This window comes from Scardinius erythrophthalmus (assembly GCF_964197995.2).
Source record: "Scardinius erythrophthalmus genome assembly, chromosome: 3".
NCBI lineage: Eukaryota > Metazoa > Chordata > Actinopteri > Cypriniformes > Leuciscidae > Scardinius > Scardinius erythrophthalmus.
Window position 1 is genome coordinate 25791528 of NC_138223.1, and position 24093 is coordinate 25815620.

Below are 24093 nucleotides of genomic sequence, written 5' to 3' on the forward strand. Positions count from 1 at the left end.
GCCTAGAAATAAAAAACTGTCTTCATCTTCTCATTTGCACATTTCAATCAAAGGACATTTCATTTGAGTGCTTGAATTGGTCAGGAAGAATAATTGTTTCTTCAAATCATGGAACATGAAAAATAGCAACTGAGTGTGCTAGAGAGGGCATGCGCATGACGTCAACGTCGGCCGGAATGACTGTGGTTACGCCCACTGAGTGGCAGAAAGACAGAGCGGCAGCATTTGGTTTCAGCGTGAATGCTGCGAAAAACACACAAAGCACATCTAAAACAGGAAAGAGCTTTGCGATTGACTACAAATAAATTTGACAAGAAATCTGAGGTATATTTTTACAGACTGCTGAACAGAGAAGCAAATGGATTGTTGCAATTCATAGAAACAACTGGACTCCAAGCATGGAAAAGCTGGATTTGCAGTTATCATTTTGTGTCATTATGCTGCATTTAGGGGTAACATCATACCCTATTAATTGTATTGCCAAATTAGCTTTATGTATTTCCCAGCTTCGAAATCAGGCACATATAAATGTCAGGAAACACAATTCCTGGCTGCATGTCAATATCCATGGATCACTGGATCTTTGGTAAGTTGTAAGGAATACTATATCGAGTCCAACCTTTAGTTTAAACTGATAATTGTTTGTTTTACTCGCGTATCCACAGTTTCCCCTATGAAATCCAGTCATGCAGCAGCTCTTTTGCCACTCAGTCCGGCTGAGGGGGGCGTGTTCCGGCGGGAAAGTGACATTAGTGCATACCCTCTATTGAAGTTGGCATTGCATTGATTTGGATCTGGATATTTCTGATCATTATGTTATTGTTTACATTTCAGTACTACAGACCTGATCTCCTAATTAATGCATGACAGACTACTTAACAAAACATTAAATGATTGTGTTAAATTATATGTGCATAATCTAATTTATATTAATTCGTGCGTAATTCTTCCCACCACTTTTTAAGGTGTGATGCCCATGATTCCCAAAAGATTACAAAAAGTGACATGCTGTGTAGAAAGGCCCTGAAGTTCTTTTTCATTCAGCGGTTCTTTTTGTTCTTTGCTTAGGGGTAAAACCACATCAGCAGTTGTGCTGCATGCTTTTCTTTCAATAACGCACAATAAAAATAAAAGTAAACACAAAAACAACAATGACAGCGGTCTGATAAGGTGGAAATGTTTGCAGCTCTGCAATTCAGTTCCATTTCGGCGCCCAAGTCGTCACAATTCTTTATATAGCACTGTATACAATATATTGCTTTGAAGCAAGCAGCTTTATAATATTAAACATAAAAAACAGTGTTGGTGTCTCTTTCAATTAATATTACAACTTCAATATTTTAATATTAAAATTTCCACGTTAAACAAAGTAAAGCCCCAGAGCACACCTACTAATCATGTAATCGCCACTCACCAATGGTAGTTTGAAGGCGTTTACCAGCTGGAGAAAACTTTTCCAGAAAGTTCGCTTTGGCAAGCTGTTTTGCACTCCTGAAACAAAATCCGAACAAACTTTGTTTTGGCCTGATTTTGTTCAAAATGAGTATAATGCATACCAGGGACTTTAGGTTGAGAACTGATCCTTATTCAGAAACACAAAACTAAAACACAATTATATGTGTGGCTCTGTTAACAATCAAATGTTAAAGTTCTTTCACTGATGCAGACAGACAGTATTTCCTGCCCCACCATTCATTGGCTGTGCCCTGTTGTTAGGAGAGCAATTCAATGGATAGTCCACCCCAAAATCAGCTGTCATGATTTATTTACTCATCCTCATGTTGTTACAAAACTATATGACTGACTTTCTTCTTTGGAACATTAAATAAGATATTTTGAGAAATGTGTCCACTAGCTTTCTTTATTTTTTTTTATTTTTTTTAAATATATATATATATATATATTTTATGGAAGTCAATGGACTTCAATGTTTGTTGGTTCCCAAAGTTCATCAAAATATCTCCTTTTGTGTTCAGCAAAAGAAAGAAATGCATTCAGCTTTGGAACCACATGAAACCAACCACCATTCAGTTTGGATGGACTATCCCTTCAAGAAACATAACTTTTCAGCGAGGATTTCAAAAATGCTATAAAAAAAAAAACAGAATGAGAAGTTTTCCCCCCTCTCATTATTATTATTTTTAACATTTCTTCCCTCTCTAAATTCAACACCACAAAAAATATAAAACTCACTATTCGACCTCATTAATCCACACAGCATAGTCACTGTAGTCATAGTACAAGAATGCCATGTGTAGCAACTTCATATCAACTGTATTTACTTTGCCAGTCTTATCTATAACTCCTTATAGTTCATCATTCCAACAGACTGGATGTCACAATGAAACCGGTGTTAGATAAATGCACCAAGGACACCTATGAAGATGATGCTTCCTGAATTGTCCTAATCAAAGTCCTGCAAATCCTGGGAATGGTGTGAGGGAGTCAAACCCATGGTGATAAAAAGTTAAGGGAGTATATGTGTTCTCTATGCAAGGAAATGAACCTGAAGAATCCATGCAGTGTGTTTTGCAGTTTTTCTATTGTTAGTGTTATCTAGCCTCAATTTTATTTATTGTATTACATTTATTGTATGACTACTGGTGGATCTGGAGAACAATACAATTGCTCTTTTGACCCACAAAAAAAGTCATTTCCAAATAAACAAGCACTTGTTGTTGATCAAATCAGTAACTTGAGTAGAAATGAATAGAATCAAGCATTCTCTAAAATATTTGCTGAAAGAAACTCACTTGTAATGATGCTGAATCTGTAAGCAGCATTAACCCAGAGCTCAGGCTCCTGTAACGCAACGCTCACAGACAGATCACTGTTATTCATTGTGAACCTTCACTGAGGAACCAAAGATGTTGGTTGGTTTAGTTACAGAGTAAAGAAATGAATCTTTTTTAACAAGGAGGTCAGTGTAGTGAGTAAACTGAGTTTTGCACTCGGTAGTTTGGTTTATGTAAACAAAGCGATGAGATGAAACTGCTAAATTAGTTTTCTTCAGATGATATCAATCTTATTTGAAGTCCATTTATATTTGTCAGGAAAAAAGGAACAAGTTTAGTGACATGCTGCAAAGGGGGCTTATATTTAGAAAACGGGCTGATTTGCAGCAGCGTTATCTGGAGGTTGTTTTGGCCGGAGTTCATAATCACTGTGGGGGTTTGCACTGGGACTTTAAAATTACTTAAAAAAAAAAATATATTATAAACTTGACTTGATTTTTTACAACATTTTGGGGGGTTAAAGAGTTTTTTTTTTTTTATAAGAGCTTAGTATATTATGTAGCATCCATCTTTGATTAGGATTCAACAGCACATTAGTTTCAGTATTTCTTATTAAGTAAGCAGAAGTTTTTTCATCCAGAACAGCAGTATACCAGTTGCACGACTCTTACATCTAGTCCATTGGAATAGCCTGGGGTTAGGAGTCTTGCTCCAGGGCACATTAATAACAGAGTAACGTCTCGGTTACGTATGTAACCCTTGTTCCCTGAGGAGAGAACGGAGGCATTACGTCAGTGAATGACGAAATGGGGGTTTAGCTTAGAAGGCTATCACCTTCGAGTTCTACAAAACAAGTCAATGGCAATGGAAATGCCATGGGTCTGCGGAATTTGCATAACGCAACTCCGTCCTACCGTGTGGGTATAAAAGGAGGATGCTGGCAATCTCGCATCATGTTTTCCGCTGAGGAGCCAAGACTGAACTCCAGGCCGTTCCGACGGTACAGCGGTTGTGGCAGAGGGACGTAATGTCTCTGTTCCCTCCTCAGGGAACGAGGGTTACATGCGTAACCAAGACGTTCCCTTTTGTTCAGTCACTACGAGTTATGTCAGTGAATGACGAAATTGGGGTCCCAATTCAATCACACCACAGCGACTGTCTTCCAGTGCCCTGCGCAAGACTGAGCTCCCTGTTGTGAGACTAGCACGGACGAAGGGCTAGGCTTAATGCAAGAATACCAAGGTACACTGGGTGGCATATCCCAGGTGGAATATGTAACACAGCGCCTACCCGTAGGGAGGACTTAGAATACACATATGACCCGAGAGCGGGATGCATATGGGAAACTCAGAGGTATCCAGCCCACAGGGTGGAATGTTTCAACCTCGAGATGGCAAGAGGGGGATTACCGTGGAAATACACATGTGGGGGTTGCCCAACGGGGGAACCATGCACATGGAGCACCTAGCCAATCACGAGGGCTGACCAACTCCGGTGATGGCATCAACAGTGCCGGAGGAACTCAGGGTCTAAGGAGAGCTTATCTGAGTGAAATAGCGCACATATCCAGTCTGTGGAGTGGAATGGCGCAGCAAGCGATGACACCGAGCAGGTCCTGTTACCGGCTAGTGGAAGTGAGTACATGAGAGGACACTGGCTCAACGCGGAGATTATAGAATCTCGCGAAAGTATTGGGTGTCGCCCAGCCTGCAGCTCTACAGATGTCTGTTAGCGAGGCGCCATGCGCTAGAGCCCAGGAGGAAGCCCTTCACCCCTAGGGGGCATGGTCGACCTTGCATCTGGTAAGCCAAGACAATGGCGTCCACTATCAGCTAGTGCATCCGTGCCGAGGGTCCCCTCGGTCAGGGAATAAAACAAGCGGCAGTGGGAAGAGTCTAGGGAGGCAAACAGATCTACCTGTGCGTCTCCGAACAGCGAGAAAACATAACTGCATGTTGCCAGCGTACTTCCTTACATACCCACGAGGTGGGGCGGAGTTACGCTATGCAAATTCCGCAGACCCATGGCATTTTCTTGCCATTGGCTCGTTTTGTATTCTTGAAGGTGAAATAATTTTTAAGTGAAACCCCATTTGTCGTCACGACGTAATGTCTCCGTTCTCTACTCAGGGAACGAGGGTTAGGGTAAACGTACCTATTAAGCTCAAGTACCCATTAAGCACACTACCATCTTGGAGCTCAGATTATAAAAAGAAACAGCAATGTATTATCCTATTTGATGTATTAACCAATTGATGTGTTTGTTACTATATACCTCCTGTAATTTTAAACCAATCAGACCATTGCACACTGAGATATGTGTGTCCATGTGTTCACACTGTCTGGCGGCTATTTTCAAAGCTGTCTGAAAACTTTCACCAGAAGAGGAGCCCCTCAGATGTGCATTTTTTATATGTTTAAGCCTTTATTTTGAAGAAGTACATCTTCTTATTGCAAAATTAAGAGATTAATGTTTAGACTTTTGCATATTATAACCTGGAACCTGGATGTGGGAAATAATTACAGTTAGATCTAAAAGATAGTTTTAGCAACATAGCCCAGATGATACGAACATAGCTAGCTTACTAGCTGTATAAGATTGTGTGCTACATTAATATATTACTTCACAGGAATTAATGGCTTGTACTTTTAAATCCATAATATTATAATTTTACATTTTATTGATAGTCTGTGGTTTTAAACTGCTGTAATTTTTAAAGAATTCATATTATTGTTAGGTGAGCTTAAAGGGTGCACTACTATGACAATCACACAGCTTCAGTGTGACATCAATTAGAAAAAGCATAATTTCATAGATATTGTCTATAATAGTTGTTCATATTAAAATTGGTATAAACTTAATACATTACCTAGATTATTAATTTAGCTAAATATTTTCCTTTAAATTTTAATTTAATATTTATTAATTAAAAAATGTTTTTGCTCCAATTAAGCACAGTGTGTGCTCCCTTTAAGCTCACCCACATTAAACGTCTATGTAAATACTTAATAATCAGAATTTAAATATTAACTGATGGTTGTCACTATGTTAATCTTCAAAAAAATGATTAATAAACTTATTTTCACAGTCTTAAGATGACAAAAGCTAGACGAAACTATAGTGTATGCCCAAAGATGAAAGAGGCATGTCATACAAAGAAGGAGCCATCAGAAACCTGTCGTATCTGTCCAAGAAGTTTGGAGTAGACAGGAAAGCTCTGACCCAGAGAGTTAAAGGGATACTCCACTTTTTTTGGAAATAAGCTCATTTTACAACTCCCCCAGAGTTAAACAGTTGAGTTTTACCGTTTTCGAATCCATTCAGCCGATCTCCGGGTCTGGCGGTACCACTTTTAGCATAGCTTAGCATAATGAATTGAACCGGACAAGACCATTAGCATCTCTCTCAAAAAAATTACCAAAGAGTTTCGATATTTTTCCTATTTAAAACTTGACTCTTCTGTAGTTACATCGTGTACTAAGACGGACGGAAAATGAAAAGGTGCGATTTTGAGAGTATAGTTCCTAGCCATATCAGCCTATAAAATTTAAACTTTACATTTTCCGTCGGTCTTATTACACGATGTAACTACAGAAGAGTCGAGTTTTAAATAGGAAAAATATCGAAACTCTTTGGTCATTTTTTTGAGAGAGATGCTAATGGTCTTGTCCGGTTCAATTCATTATGCTAAGCTATGCTAAAAGTGGTACCGCCAGACCCGGAGATCGGCTGAATGGATTCGAAAACGGTAAAACTCAACTGTTTAACTCTGGGGGAGTTGTAAAATGAGCCAATTTCCAAAAAAAGTGGAGTATCCCTTTAAGGAGCACATTGGTTTGTTTTGTTATTTGATTTTTCAATATGGGTTACATAGCTGAACGTGGACTAGTCTAGATGTTGCAATGAGTTTGAATGACACATCACTATGAATAGGATAGGCTACCTGATCAAATTGAATGCCTTGTTGCTTGATTTTAGTGTTCTGTTTTTTTGTGATTGACTCTGTACCTTCAAATAAAACTTTTTTCAATTATTCCTTAAAAAGGTTGTTTAAAATAAACAAGATTTTTTAATAAAACTTGTTGTGAGCTTATTGGGAACAGGGGTGTGCTTAACCCTCTGGGCTTCTTCATAATTGGGTCACACTTAGCTTCCTCCCGCCCGAAAACGGGCGAAGCCTTAAAATTGTACTTAACTTTGTCCTAGGATAACCATTCAAATATTGTTTTGTTCTATAATGTTTTCTGATTATTATATAGAATTTTTAGAATTTTTTATGATACTTTGCATTAATTATGTAATTTTTATGAGCTATTTTTTCCATTAGAATTAATATATATATTTTTATTTTATTTATTTTATTTTATTTTTCAATAAATGCAACATTTCACATCAAATTAGAGTGCAGGCCTAAAAAAAAAAAATATTTCAAGTGAGAAGAGCGCCACCTAGTGGCTTCAAAATTTATTAATTTGTGTCATGTCCTATAACCGCCCATAGGCGGCCTATAGCTTTTTTATTTATTTATTTGATTTATTCCCATTCGGAAAGAAAACAATTTATTACTAATCAACCACTGAATGGAACAACACAAATTATATATCATTTTAAAGCTTAGAATCTCAGCTTTTTAATGCATCTAATTAAATGTATTAATTCCTAACGAGTGCTGAGTAATCCCTCAAAAACCAAGTGTACCGCCAGCAGGCGCCACCTAGCTGCAAAAAAATTTATTACCATATTTTTCAAAAATCTTGCCTTGATAAACACAAAGTTGATGTCATTTGAAAGCTTAGAGTCTGAACTTTACAGTGAATGTATCCACTTTGAAAAACTCTTAAGTATTGCTGAGTTATTTGCTGATACATAGAATTTCTCTTTTTTTCATAATCTATAAAATAATGTACTGCAATGTGTCAAAAACATCATACAGCTCATGAAACATTCTCAGATAATTGAAAATGACACTTCATTTTTTACAGCATATTATTACAATTAAAATGAGCCCAAAATTAACATAATCTATTGCTTTTATGACAAGATATTCTTCATGGAGAAAAAATTGCCCATGAGGGGGTGTGAAAGACTGTACAAAAAGGCTGTCTCTTTTCAAAATGCTGTAATTTTTGATTCCTTTATCCAAAAATTATTATTTTTTTATCCAGATGCAGCTAACATGTAGGGGGACTTCACTAAAAAAGAATTTTCCTCCTACCTTATTTCCTTACTGAGTTATTCCATGACAAATATGAAAGATATGCAAAATCATAATAAAAATTATATATATATATTGTCTTTTATCCACCGTTTCTTGGCGGGACAATGTCCAAATGTAATGTAATTTATATTTTCAAAAAATTTAAAAAGAGTTCTTTCAAACGATACCTACCTTTTGACTCTCCTTGCTATAGTTTTGGAGTTATTATGATTATATCATTTTTATATAGTTTGGGGCAAAATTTGCTGTTTCAGTCTTACCAGTTCATTTCTCTGTGTGTGTGTGTGTGTTTGTGTGTGTGGGTGTGTGTGTGTGGGGGGGAGGGTGTCTTTTTTGCACTCTTGATGTTCTAGAGTGTCACCCCTTCATTGCTGTACACTTTTTTTCAGCACAGTGGCTGATCTGTAGCTTGTACCACCAAAAGTTTCTCTGAGTTTTCCTATTTTTTCGTATTTCCCATTCATTTCCTATGTCGCCCGTTTTCGGGCGGGAGGAAGCTAAGTGTGACTTTTTTTTTTACGACCCTTTAACATATCAGAATCATCTCCTTGATTTTTTTGTGTGTTCATATAGGTAATAAAAGAAAAGTCACCAAGTTTCACCCCCATCCGATGAAGCAAAAAAATTAAACAATTCGAAACGTTCAAGTTTTCGCCCGTTTTCGGGCGAAGAAGCCCAGAGGGTTAAAGGGTACAAAATGTACCCATTAAGCACAGCCAGACTTTTTATATTTAATGATGTACATCTTAATTGAAATACTTTTGTCATTTAAAATAAAATGAAATATTATAGTGTGAGAGATTAATATTTTATTTTAAAATAACTTCTTGTACTAAAACCAATATCTTGTGCACTAAAAATGTCTCAATGTAGATTTTGGTGAGCTTAATAGGTACGTTTACCCTACATATGTAACCGAGACGTTTCATGTAGTTACAGGGTAAATGTGACATCTGCGGGCTGTAAATGAAAGTGGTGCTTGTTACCCTCTTGTTCCATTAAGTTACAGAGTATGTACAATAAAATCACACACACACAATCTGATATCACACTGACTCTGAAACCTTTGTTTGAAACAACTTAATTCAAAACACATTACTTATTCTTATTCATTTAAAGCATTTTAATTTCAAATACTAAAGTCCTGACAGAAAGTAGCACTTTCGGAGCCAAGCAAGAGAAACAGAAAAAGAGAGACAAACGTGCTACTTTCTGTCAGCACTTTAGCATTTGAAATGAATCAGATTGTGTGTATGTATTTTTATTGTACTTAACCTGTAACTTCATCGAATAAGAGGGTAACAGGCAATAGTTTGTTTTACTTGCCTTGAAACAAAGAAGACCAAACTTAATCAGAACCTTTTTGCTATAAAAAAAAATAAAATAAAATATACTGTATAAATGCCCTGATATGTACCCTATAATTTTTAAAAAGCCTATGTGTATTGGTACATTTTTATTACAAAAAGGTATGCAGTTAATGTTCTCACTAAATGCTCTCAAACGTAAGATTGTTGCCCAATAGTAGAATAAGTTCCCCTTAGTTCTAAAATACTTACAGTATAAAATAATTTGTTAATTTTTCTGGTTGTAACCTCTTTATTCCCCAAACTGTAAACATACATAGGGCCCTATCTTGCACCCAGCGCAATTGACTTTGTACACCGTAGCATGTATCATTCCTATTTTGCACCCGCGCAAAGCGGACTTTTCCCTCCACAGAAGCACATCGCTAAACTAGGGAATGAACTTGCGCTCCCCAGGGCGGTTCAGCGCAAAAAAGGAGGCGTGTTCCGGCGCAAACGTTCCTTCATGCTATTTTGCAGGTTTAGAAAACAATTGCGCCACTAACCAGGAAAAAATAGTTTAAAGTCAGTGGGGCGTTGCGCATGTTATTCATATGCTATTTTAAGGGCGCATGCTTGGCAATAATCAATGTAGCGTGTGCACAACGCGCATACACTTTGATTCTCTCATCTACACAGAAGCAGCAGTTTTCATTTTTGCAAATCATACATTATTACGATAGATAGATAGATAGATAGATAGATAGATAGATAGATAGATAGATAGATAGATAGATAGATAGATAGATAGATAGATAGATAGATAGATAGATTGATAGATAGACAATTTATTATAAAAGCATACATGTAGCTTACACATTTACCCAAATTATCATACGCCTTTTTAACCGAAGTTAATTTGGGTGGGTTTCTCCATCCCCAACGTCCCTGACAAGAGTGTTGCTCTCCTCGGCTGTGAACCGCTCCTGGCGCGCGCCTGGCAAATCCGCCGTTATAATAGGAATCCGCTTTAGAAAAAGCGCGTCTGCTCTTAAAGGGAATGTGAGATGACGCTCTGATTGGTTTATTTTACGTTACGCCCAAACCACACCTATGAATAATGAAGCTACTTCAGACCAACCCATTTTAGATTTGCGCCTGGCGCAAGAGTCATTTATCCCGCCGGGAAAATAGCAACAGCGCCAAGACCCGCCCACAAAGTTACTTGGCTTTGCGCTTTGACACTTGCGTTTCAGATCGTTAAAATAGGGCCCATAATGTTGAAGTTACGCTGTCAATTCGTTTTACTTATGCAATACTTTGCAGGCTGTAATTTAAGGCGTTACCAAAATCTTTTTAAAAATGTAGTTTAAAATGCATGTGCCAAGTTCATATGTTCATAGATTTTTTTTTTTTTTTTTTTTAATTTTCATGTTGGTTTCATAATTTGAAAATCTATTTTCATACTATTTAATGACTCCCTGTAATCATAAAATAATAAAATAATATATTTTCCTTATACATTGAATACATGTATACACATCTAAGGCCCTAATCATAAAAAAAAAAAAAATCATTATTTTAAGGTAAAAACATTTTTTCTCATAATATCTCATGAATTATTAATTCTTTTTGGGGAGTTGCACCACATATTATTTTACGATCTGAACTAAACTTCCTTTGTCATAAAAAGGTCAAATATGTGGATATATTAAGATTATTATTCATCTAATATTATTTACTGATCTTGACATAAAGTCTATGTATAAATAGCCAGATTTTTTTTCCCGCCCTTTATTTGATCACAATCTTTTTAAAAGATTAAAGCTATTTATAGGTTATGGTTACAAGGTTACAAATGAAATTTAGGGTCAAGCATTTGGATAACAATGTAATGATTTTCTCAGAAAGTCCTCTTATGAAATACGTCACTTAATCTGTGATATCCCACCGCTCATTTCCAGTGTCCCAGTAGCTGTCAGAACTAAAATATTTTCTGAGAAGGCTGATCACTGTCTGTCTGAGACTGTTTCGTGACTATTTATGGTGGGAATTAGGCTATGGAAAAATATGACAAACTGCATTCCAAGACTTAAACTGGAAATGGTGGAAAAGAGCACACAATGAGTCTCAGAAGAGCTGAGGGGGAGCAGTAGATGTTCTCATGCAGGGTTGTATGGCCATCTTATATTCACAAATTACTGCTTATCTATTATCCCTACTAAATGATACTAAATGATATACAACGTGTGTAAATGTCTCAATAAGGATGAAGATGACGTTGACGACGATAGTGCTGAAAATTGTAATAGTGATCAATTTAAACAAATGTGACCAAATGATCCACCATTATATTTGCCTATCTCTTTTTACCTGTATTGATTTATATTGAAGCAATAATATTGTTTGTGAAGTTTTATAGTTTTTTTTTTTTTTATGGTCAATGTACGGTTATGGGGAGTGTTAATGTGGTCATAGGCGCCGATTTATGTTTTCCTCCGTGGGTGCTCATGGGTGCAAGCCCTTTAAAAAAAAAAAAAAAAAGTAGTCAAAAAATGTTTGCATTTCAGAACCTTAGGAAATGGACAGCGGCCGACACGAACACACACACACCTATTTAGCCTACTTGATAATACAGCCGTAAAGTACGGTAATCTTTCAAGGACAGCGCCACTTCTCACAAATACAGACAGGATTGGAGATGGAAAGTTTAACTGACACGTAACCGCGATCAGCTTCGTGTGAAAATTACAAAATGTAACAGTGTTAAATCTGACAAATACTGTTCGATAGAACTGCTTGGTTTGTTACTACAGAAACAGTTATCTGCGTGCTTCCTCAGCGATGAAGTTCTACATTTGTGGCTATCCAACACGAAAATGCATGCAGCAAAGCCTTTCCCAACATTGTTTTCTTCAGTTTTGTCGACAACTTTACCATCTCCACTAGCTATTCTTTTCTTCAACTCCTCAGACAGCATCCATCTCGATGACTGCAAGCAGATCGCGCGCGCGGTTATGATGACTTTTTAAAAGTGAAAGTAGGTCTAGAGACTCCTGAGAGGGCGTGGGCACAAATAAACTGATGTGGATTTTAAATTATTTTATTTACTTGAAATACAGGCAGATGTGTTCCTAAAAATGTGCATATATGTTTACGTCTGTACGTGATTGTTTTAAACCCGTGTTTAGACCTGTGTCCGACCCGCACCCGTTTGAGCAAAATTTTTGTTGACTCACCATTGCGGTTAATTCTTCAGGAGGATATACTGACTATGGGAGCAACGCGTCTCTGCGTACAAAGCGGGGTCACTAAATAGGCGTTTTCATCCGAGAAACACTTCACATAGCACCAACTGCAATGTTTAATGGCAGTCTGGCACACGTGGGTGCTCGGTATTTTCCGTGGGTGCTCAGTATTTTCCGTGGGTGCTCGAGCCCCGGAGCACCCACGGTATCGGCGCCTATGAATGTGGTTAATGTGAGATTTTACAGTGGGTTTGGGTGTGTGGCAACTAGGGCTGAACGATATGGACAAAATTTCATATCTCGATTTTCATGCCAGATATCTCGATATCGATACAATACGATATGACTACGTAAGGACATAAAAAAACAATACATTAGAGTTTGTAAAATACACACTGATGTCTATGGAAGAGGTAATAATAATCCTTTCCATTATAATTTGACACGTTTTATTCATATCAGATACACATTGTGTAAGTAACTTCAATGTTTACTCTATTCTATTCCCAGTTCACCAGCCACTTACTTTTAAGTATTTCGGGAGAAGTGGATGAATTCACGTGTTGTAAACATAGAGGTTGTAAATCCAACAGATCCGATTCTCTGAACTGCGTCTGCGGCACAAACTAACACGGCGGCGCCCATCGCGCATACAGCTCAACTAACGCGATCGTTATAAAGGTGTTTAAACAACAATATACTTCCACTTGCATGTATTTGACAATCGGAATATCAGATATTTCATGCCATAGCTAACACATTTGTGAATATTCTGAATAAAAAAGGAAAAATGACATAAAAGCAGATCATCATTCATTCAGCGCTGTTGCTGCTGCGGTGTGTCACGTGACAAGCAATGACGCGTCACCATGGAAACGCCGCCCCCCCTCTCACAATATAGTTCCTACGTCCCTGGTAGTATGTGCGCACTGGCTTTAGCGGTGCATTCACGGGCACTCGTAAAACTGATGTTTGTTGTGACTGCCAGAGTTGTATGCAGGGCGAGCGCGGAGAGGGGAAATCTATATCGTCGATATCGTTGCTTTTTTCGATAGTAATATCTTGAAAGTTCATATCTCGATATAGATACGATAACGATATATCGTTCAGCCCTAGTGGCAACCCAGTGGGATGTGACAGAAATAAAAATAAGTAAATAAATGTCGTAGCAGTTACAACTACACACATGCATGGTGCACACACACACACACACACACACACACACACACACACACACACACACACACACACACACACACACACACACACACACACACAAACAAACAAACAGTGGTGGACAAAATAATCAAGTACTTGAGCTAAAGTACAGATACCCTAAAAATATTGCAGTAAAAGTACAAGTACTCATTTTTAACTCCTGTAAAAGTTCTTGAGTACTTATGAAACACAAGTAAAAAGCACTGTTCGATGAACCATGTTCGGTATTTATTTATTATTTTAGCCAGCACTAGTCATTATTTAGCACTAGTATGAAAGATTACTACAGACATTTAATATGTATTGAACTACAAATAATCAAACTTTATATTTCATTACCAAAACTCATTAAACACAATTAAAACATTGAACATTGATTATACTAAAATATCAGTTAATTTTAATTCAAGTGTACAAACAAGTGAAATAATATACCATGTAGTATTTAAAAAAATTGGAAAAACACAATTATGTATATAAACACAATTAATAAATATGTACAGATGGTATAAAAATGTAATGTACAGATATCACAATAATATTTAAAGAGAAACTCAATGCAAACATACTAGTTTTATGTCATTTGAAACTTCTAGAGCAGCAGGAAAGATGCATGGGCATTAATTTGTGTTATTTTACCTATAGCCTTCCCTGTACAGAAAGTGATGCACAAATGCAGACATATCCACATTCATTTGTTTCAATGTGATTCAACAGTTCACCCTTTTACAGCAGATTTACTTATAAATATTATAAATTCAATTTCGATTCACAAGCTTGCAATTCGATTCGATTTTGATTCGATTCAATATCGATTATTTTGGATATCAGGTACAATACATGGAAAATTTTCTCAAGGAAAACAAATCTCTTAACTAATGCTGTAAACAATGGGAGTCAGTTGTAGCCTACTAGGCTTCATTAGCCTACTATAATATTGAAGGTAAAAATTAACTGATTTGAATACAAACACTTAAATTACACTTTTATTTATTTTTATAATAATAAAGTTATATGAAATATAAACATTTAAATGGTGGCTGTCATAAAAACTTGCCAGATTTATTCAAACATGCATTAAATATTGAAGAACATTAAAAATTATAATGTATATTTAATATGGTGCATATATTTAGCAAAATGCTCCTCTCAAGAGTTAATTTTTCTAGCTGACTAACGAGTTTATGGTCACTGGATATGGTTTTTCTGAGGTAAAGGTGACATTACATGACATTGTTTACAAGCTGTTTTACTGACGTCTTTCCACGGTTGAAATAATGATTGAGCGATTCCATGTGACATGATACGGATTTCGAGTTGTACTCTATCTTTTAACACTTTCAGATGCTCATTCATGTTTATTTCGCGCTGTAACTGGTATTATTAAGGCGGAAGAGAAGATCATCTGCTGCTGCTCTTGAGCTGAGCTGCGCCAGAGCGATCTCACGCCACAGCTCCAAAACGGTATTTATGTTTTTGAATTTCGTAAGAAAATGGACGTAATTTGAAATCTGAGACTTTGTTTTATATCAATAGTAACAAAGCACAAAGATTATTGCGATTTATTGGATGGGATGTGCGCTACAATGTTCCATTCATTCATCAACTGAAAACAGGATGACTAATCGATTCTTGGGATTTAAGAATAGATATCGGTTCGTAAAAATGAGAATCAATTAAAATCGAGAAATCGATATTTTTTTACCCAGCCCTAGTCTGTGTACCCTCAAGCTCCGACAATATCTTGGTTTTTGGCTAATTTTAGTTGTTGTAATTTAGAGTTGTTGTCTCAAGAACAGCTACAGTCGGATCAGTCAGATTCACAAAATAATCTTTCAGTGTGATTTGTGAACCAATTCAACAGGTTAATTGGAAAGAATCAACTTGTTCACAATTCAGCTATCGTTTTGCTTCTGAGAGGTGGTGGCGATTTCTTCCGTTTGAAATTACAAGGAACGATATGTTCCCTTTTGAGGGAACTCAGCGCTGCGTCAGCTGTGGGGACACGTCCTCGTGGAACTGAGGCACATGGAACTTCACGCCCATACCACAGGCCAATTCAGTGTGATGATGTCACGGGGAGCGCCCAAGGGTATAAAGGCGTGCCTGCAAACACGTCATCAGCTTCATTGTGTGGAAAAGTCTTGTTTTTTCAGCAGTTTTTTCTCTGAGCCTTGCGGTTCTGGCCCTGCGTCTGCTGCGGCAGCACGCCGGCTGCGATCGTGGGGATCTCTCTCCCTCGCTTCTCTGGCTAGATCGGCGGCTCTCGTATATGTGTAGCGGCTTCTTCCAGGTTGGACGTGAGCAGATTGCTTGCTTCTGGTTCTGAGGAACTAGATATGGAGTCAGTAACAGACATTACATCTAAGTCTAATACTCTCCCCTCCTATCAAAGGCCTGCATACAATGAGCTATTCGAATATGTGATAAGCAAATATCAAGCTATCACTCCTCAGGGATGCCAGATAACATCTAGGCTGGTTGGCCAATAGTATGCGGCAACAGGTCAAGCTTGTGCTGCCCTGTCCATCATGGTGGTGCTGCAGGCATACCAGGCTGACCTACTCTAATACTTTGTACCATGGTGAGGGTCTATCCCCTAAGGCAGTCACTTGGCTGCTCACAGCCACAGACCTGGCCCCTCCGCACCACTAAACAGTCAGCCCACTTCATCGGCCTATCCATGGCGGCATTGGTGGTGATAGAAAGGTATTTGTAGGTTAACTTGTTGTCCGTTAAGGAGGATTAAAATACCGTCCTCCTTAATGCCTCAGTCTCACCTTCCATGCTTTTCGGCACTGCTGAATATATAATGAATTAATATATAGGGAATATATAGGGATGAATGTATAGGGATATAAAATATATCCCTTGCCGGGTCCAGGCTCTTCCAAAGTCTTCTGGTCCTTCTCCTTGTACAAGTTCTCAGAGGAGTAGGGGGAAGAGGCACCGTGCTGGGAAGAAGAAGGGAAAGACAGGTGATTGAGCTTAATAAAATTTAGGCTTTTACCCCTCTCTTTTCCTTCCTGGTTGCTTCATTCTTCACTTTTATGCACACTAGGAGCTTACTGTATGATGAGTATTAAGTGGACTTTATTTAAACTAGTTTAAAGCCAGATGAAACAGCGCTGATAAATGGGATAAACACTGTGCGCAACAATACAATCAGAAGGCTTTTCAATCTACAAATCACCATGGAGCATGGATTTGCTGTAGTAACACAAACTGCACCATGGAATTGTGGCAGAAATGTTGGTTAATATAGATGTGTTAAATATGTTAAAGGAGCAATGGAATATAATTACAGTATTTTTTTGATTAAGCAATAGCATTTGTGCATTTATACTCAATGTATTTAGGCTCACACAAATACCATATAAACCATAGTTATATTTTACCATGGTAGTAAGGTGCTATAATGTGTGGTTTTAACTATGGTTATTAGAATCTAAATGTATGCTACTATGGAAGACCAATTGTTAAAACAGTCAGAATATATAATTTTACCATATACCATACCAACAGATGTTACTGTTTTTGTTATGGAACATACATTTACATCTGCATCCAAACTCAAGCTATTGTCAAATGTGCATTTCTAAGAGACAAAACATGTAATAATATTAATATTGCAGCATGCACTGCAAACTGTGCCGAATAAATGTGCCATCAAAAATCAGGCAACACAAACCTGTTTTATGACTTGAAACAATATCACCCATAAGCACATATGCAGAAACTAAGAAATACATTTTTTCTATTAAGATGTTTTGTTATGGAAAAATTACTGGAAAAGTGTAAAGAATTCAAAAACATGAAGTGTTTGTTATGTTCTGATAATAAAGAGTAGTTTCAAACCATAATTAATGGTCTGGTTTCTACAAATTTCACTAAGGCAAAAGTATGCCTTTAAACTTGAAAGAAATAAAGATTTGACATTTATCGTGATAATTATCAATATCGACCGAAATGAAAAACTTTATAATGATAGTGCTATATATATATATATATATATATATATATATATATATATATATATATATATATATATATATATATATATATATAATATTATTATTATTAATTATTATTTATTTTTTATTTTTTCTTCGATATCGCCCAGCCCTAGTTGAGCTTGACACTCAAGACCTTTCCTCTCCAGTCTTTATTAGGACTTTGATGTGTTGATGTGGTCCAGATTTCGGTTTGGCCCATTTTTCCACCCTGTTAGCCCTTCATCGGGAGACCCGAGGAGTTTGTTGCCCTCCCCACTGTATTGTAAAAGATGTAAGCAGGGCTGTGCTCTTCGACAGATGTCTGGTGAGTGGAGATGACTGGTGAATAGATAGAATAGATAGGAATAGGGGTTATGTTTGGGCTTATGCTCCCCTCCTGATGGGTAGAGCAATATTGTAAAAAATCTTAAAAGTAAAGCTGTACGGATTAAGGTTGAGGTGGTTGACTCGTGAAGCGACCCACTCCCTAATATGTCGCCTTCTCCAGCATGGATGTTAAAGTAAGGCTATGCTCCTTTCTAGATCTGTAAGGTACAGCCTGGCAGACTCTTAAGCAGAATGGGCTTATCAGGGAACCAGGGCTACATACGTAACCCTATGACATTTGTATGGAATGTAGTGGAGTAAAAATGTACAATATTATGCTTTGGGAATGTTTATTTTGGGAAAAAAATTTTGTTACCTCACTACATTCCAAAGCATAATATCGAACTTTTTACCTCACTACATTTTATAAAACATATTGTTCCTCGTAATTTCAAACTTAAGAAATCACTGAACAGACACTTGGAAAATGTACTTAAGTGCTTACTTAAATACAGTAACAAAGTAAAATTACTTTACTGTCCACCCGCTGTATACAAAGCACACAGAGTAAGAAATAAAACGTGTAATTCTGAGATCAACTTTAAATAATTTACAGTATAAGATATAAAGTCACAATTATGAGGAATAAAGCAATCATGAGATATACATTTGAAATAAAATGATTGAAGTCTGGAATTCACACTGAATGTCATGTGTTAACCATTCAAAAAAGGTTAGGTTTTGTACTGTACATTTATGCTTTAACTTCTCTATGTTTTAAGTTTTTCTGAATATGTGAGTAAAGAATTATCATTATTTACCATTGTTTGGCAAATTTTCAGGGGTAAAATTATATTTTCAATAAGAATTCACACTATTAGGAATTACGTGTGAGGGCGAAAGATTTCTAAAAAATTTCACAGCAGATTCCACTTGTTAGGTTTGAAAGAGTCTACTTTTTTGAGCAGTGCTTTATACATTGCAACACCATAATGGACCGTTTTGCCCACAACATTTATATGAAATATAAAAAGTGTCAAAGCAACATTAAGGGCCCTATTTTAATGATCTGAAACGCAAGTATCAAAAGCGAAACGCAAGTAACTTTGCGGGCGGATCTTGGGCACTGTTACTATTATACCGGCGGGATAAATGACACTTGCGCCCGATGCAAATCTAAAATGGGTTGGTCTGAAGTAGCTTTATTATTCATAGGTGTGGTTTGGGCGTAACGTGAAATAAACCAATAAGAGCGTCATCTCACATTCCCTTTAAATGCAGGCGCGCTTGTTCCATGTCGGATTGCTATTATAACGGCGGATTTGCCTGGCGCACGCCAGGAGCGGTTCACAGCCGAGGAGACCAACGTTCTTGTCAGGGCCGTAAAAGACAGAGAATTGACATTGTATGGGGATGGGAGAAACAATAATTTGGGTAAATGTGTAAGCTAGATTTATGCCTATTTTTTCACATTTTCATGGACACCACGATGATTTCCCTTGTGTGGTAATATTTTTCCTTGTAATTATGTAGGTTTGCAAAAATTGGAACTGCTGCATCTGTGTAGATGAGAGAAGCAAAGTGTTTGCGAGTTGTGCGCACGCTACATTATGGCCAAGCATGCGCCCTTAAAATAGCATCTGAATAATGCGCCACTGACTTTAGACTAGGTTTTTCCAGGTCTGTGGCGGAATTGTTTTCTGAAACTGCAAAATAGCACCAGGGAACGTTTGCGCCGGAACACACAACTCTTATTGCTGAACCGCCCCGGGAGCGCAGGTTCATTCCCTAATTTACCGATGTGCGTCTGTGGAGGGAAAAGTCTGCTGTGCGTCGGGTACAAAATAGGAATGATACATGCGACGGTGTACAAAGTCACTTGCGCTGGGTGCAAGATAGGGCCCTAAAGCTGCTGTGTATATTTCATGATTTCATAATGCCATCCGATTAAATTGCAAATATATAATGACTGTCTGTTTTCTCCATCTTCCATTATTCAAACAGATATTCATTAGAAACCACTGCAGTGATTTTATTAAAAAAAGCATATTTATCCTCAGAATTATAAAACATACCATTTTTTTTTACAAGAGTATAGCTTAAATCCAGTGAGTTTTCTTTTCTTTTCTTTTTTCAAGCTGTGACCACAAATAATGAAACAAAATTGTAATCTTTTTTTTTCTCTACCTTGGGATAGAAATAATCCCAGCAGGAACAGAGTAGAAGCTAATATCCTTGTTTCCTTGAAGGGGTGAGATATGGTGTACTCAAGGGAACCTATGAAGGAAAATACATAAAGTAAACATGTTTTTTCCACTGTGGCCTGAATAAACCCTTATTTTTGTGCTGAGATTTAATGCTTGAGCACTTATTTGTTTAGTCTTGTGACTTCTACTACCCCTTGACCCTTGCTCTTACGTCCTCTCTTTAAGGGTGATTCATTTCCACTTGCATACAAAGGATTGACTGATATTATTTAAATACTATCTTGTGGAGTTGTTTTCTGTGGTAACACTGATGACCTTTGTCATCAAGTTACTTCATTGTCACATATCACATAATCACCTTTATAACTAGTGTAACTTTGTTTCCTAGTAAGTGTTCTTTTTGACTGACAAGGTTTATCTAACCTTAAATGAGATTTAGTTTATAGTGTTGTGCAGATGGGTTCGGACAAGGATTCTAGATCAGGTCATCGGTCTAAGTGACCTTTGAGTAATGAGAATGCAATTTATAATTAAATTACATTAGATAATAAGACAGTTTTTTAATATTTTCATTTACTCCAAAATTTGTTGATATAAAAATAACTCATAGGATTGCAAACATAAAGTACACTAGTTCCAACATATTCCTGGATGTTTAGGGAATCAAGCTACATGCCTTAGGTTAATTGAAGTCCTTGCAGTGGCAAAATAAGGAAAATAAGGTACACACACTCAAGTTAAGGCCACACTCCTTAAGCAGAGATTTATAGCCAATCATTATTTGTGTGTTGTCATGGGGTTTGCCACAAGTGCGTCCCAGGCTTCCTAGTATTTCAGCAAATGGCCATCTGCATATAAACGACCAGCTCTGAGACAGATCAGATCACCCAGCAGTCGCTTTGGTGAGAATATTGCCCAAGTGGAATGGAAACTTCATTTCAGGTCTAATATTAGCCTGGCCCTCTGGAAAATTCCTTCTAAAAGTTCACAAGCTGAGAAAAGGCAAAGAATTTGTTTGGTGTTTTTCCTGATAGAATAAACAAAAAGAGGTTTTCACTTTTGTCTTTGGGATATGTATTAAAGCTTCAGGAGAAACTTGAAAGTTTCACCCTTGTCCTTTTACAGGGTTTCAGTTTTTATTTAGTTGAAATAAACACCAATTATCAGAAGCAGGAGCTCATTCAATCTTACTTTAAAAGTTTTTTTAGACAGCACAATGCTTATGACATGTTTGTCCACTCCAGTGGAGATATCTCACCAGGACTGGACTACTTTTGTTCAAAGACACAATACACTGTATTTTGAGACTGAACCCAGTTACTCTAGACCTCTAGACCTTCAATATCAAAGACAAAACACTTAGGTGTTTTGGGAAACAGGGTCAGACTTTTGAACTTAGCAGAGTGAGAGAGTGTGTCTTCTTGCCATAGACGCTCTGATATACTCTAGAGTGTTGGTTGTACAGGTACAGTACATATGTTGGATAATTTGTTAAGATTTGGTATAGAAACCACTATAGGATTGTTGCCGTTGCCAAACATTTTTATGCTAATACCATTATCAGGCTGCCAACAGCAGTTATACATTGTAGGATATGTGCGTGTGGTCAGAAATGAAAATTCTGACATTATTTACACACATGCATGTCATTTCAAACCTAGACACCTCTAGCCTAGAGGTGTTTGTCTTTCTTCAGCATTCATTTTTTCATATGTTTTGGACCCCATTGACTTTCTATCTATGGACAAAAACTGTTCTTACTTACTGTTCTTGTTCTTATTAAGATTTAAAAAATCTTATTTTTTTATTCTAAAGAGAAAATAGTCATATTTACTCCTAAGAGTAAATGATGGCAGAATTTTCATTTTTGAGTGAACTATAACTTTAAGCTTGATTACATTTTGATACAGTTCGAAAACACATTAAATATTCCTTTATATGCAAACAGCTTAAACTTTCAAATAAGAATGGTGTGTGTCTTAATCGATTTCTAAACAAATGTATATTTTCTAGGTAAATCTCACCTGGCAATAGTCCAGCGGGTTAACAACGAAGGAGAAGGCGACCCCTTCTACGAAGTTCTTGGCATTATCACCTTGGAGGATGTCATTGAAGAAATCATCAAGTCTGAAATCTTGGATGAAACAGACTTATATAGTATGTGCTATGAATATCATGTACTTTTGTAATGTAGATTTTGTCCTGTATCTAATGTCTTATGAAATAGTTATACAATACTAGCATTTTTAATGTAGTAGTTTAATGTCATGCTATTGAAATTTACATATTAAATTACAAAAACCTTTACCTTTCATGATAACACTTTACTACAAGGTTTAATTAGTTAACATTAGTTCTCTATCGGTCGACTCATTTGACATCTCACAATGGGAAAGGCCTCTTGCATGGCCATCGTGAAGCCCTATGCAACCACACCTCCCAGGAAGCACACCCCATCCTATATAAACAGCAGTGCAGTCTCAAAATTGCATCCTACCTCTCTTTACTCGTGGCATACAAGCTACGAGCCCTTTTTTTCAGTACACTTAGTGTTAGTTTGCCAAGACTAAACTGTCCAAAAGACAAGCTACCACTTGTCATAGAGCGTCAGGCCAAATAAAAAAAGAGGTGTAGTGAACTGCTTAACCAAGCATATATAATAGACAAAAAGTTAACTTACCACTTGAACATGGCTTCTTCTATGAAGCCTAACAAGTCCAGAGCACCTTCACACACTTGTTCTAGGGAATGTGAAGTCACAACTATTGCAACTAGGGATCTGCATGTGGTATGCCCGGCGTGTCTGAGCCCAGGGCATGCCCAAGCAGCAATACAGGCACCAATCTCCTGTAAGCAGTACAGTAAACTTTCACCTGGAGTGCTGCGCAAGAGAGTGGTGTACATGATGTGTATTGCAATCCCTTACAGGGGAGAGACAGCACGGCATCTCCGGAGGACACAAAATCTCCTATGTCGATAACTAGTTAGGCTGACCAGCTTACTCCTTCAGATGTGCTTGGGGAACCGGACGCTTTCAAATGGAAATCGAACCATTCCTGAAGGTCTTACCGGACAACGATTCCATTTTCATCACTGACTTGGAAGATCTGTTTGTTCCCCAGAGTCAACTAGTTATCTTACAGGGGTAGACGAACAGCAGATGGCAGCAGGGTGTGTAACTCTGCACGAGGCTTGCCGTCGGGTGGTGAACTGGTTGAAATGCTAAAGCCAAGACAAGAATTTCCTCCTTCCTACCACCTTGACAGTTCATCAGACACTTCCACCTTTCCAGAATTGCATGGATGAAATACTGGGAAAGACCACTGTTATCCAGAGTCCCAGTGTATGGCTTTTCTTTGCTAGACATGGGGGAGTGCAGGAAATTGGCTGGTCTCACATGTTGCCAGTGAAGGCCTAATTGACAGGCCATCTGGATCCCCCATCGGGATTCGGATTTTCCACCGTCGCCCCTAAGCCACCTCAAAGATCTGATCAGTTCTAAGCATTGATTTTTGAGAAGGGGTGGGGGTTCTGTATGAACAGGAAAAACAACCTTCCTCCTGGCAATGAAAGTCATTTGATCAGATGGCAAAGGCCAGGCCCCCACCCATCTCAGCTGCGAGGGGCAGAAGGAAGAAACAGGCGGTTTCACAAACCCAAATCTTTTTCTTGCTGTCTCCACAAATCCCCCGGAGAACAGTGGTGTGAAACAAAAGTACTCACCAACGACCGCATACACCCCAGGATCGAGTACAGAATGTCAAGAAGTACTTTCACACACTCGTTTCCCCTGTGTTGTCGAATCAAATAAAGCAGTTTACACACAAAAACACAGTGTGGCCTCTTGTATTTTCCCCTT

General features: G+C 37.6%; 1 protein-coding gene across 1 annotated transcript in view; it reads left to right on the top strand.

The window, feature by feature from the left end:
• cnnm2b (cyclin and CBS domain divalent metal cation transport mediator 2b) overlaps positions 1–24093 on the top strand; it is a 49462-nt gene that overhangs the window by 8899 nt on the left and 16470 nt on the right. Inside the window, exon 2 of the mRNA XM_081361724.1 lies at positions 22248–22391. Coding sequence (XP_081217850.1) covers positions 22248–22391 — 144 coding nt within the window. The remainder of the gene's footprint in view (positions 1–22247; positions 22392–24093) is intronic.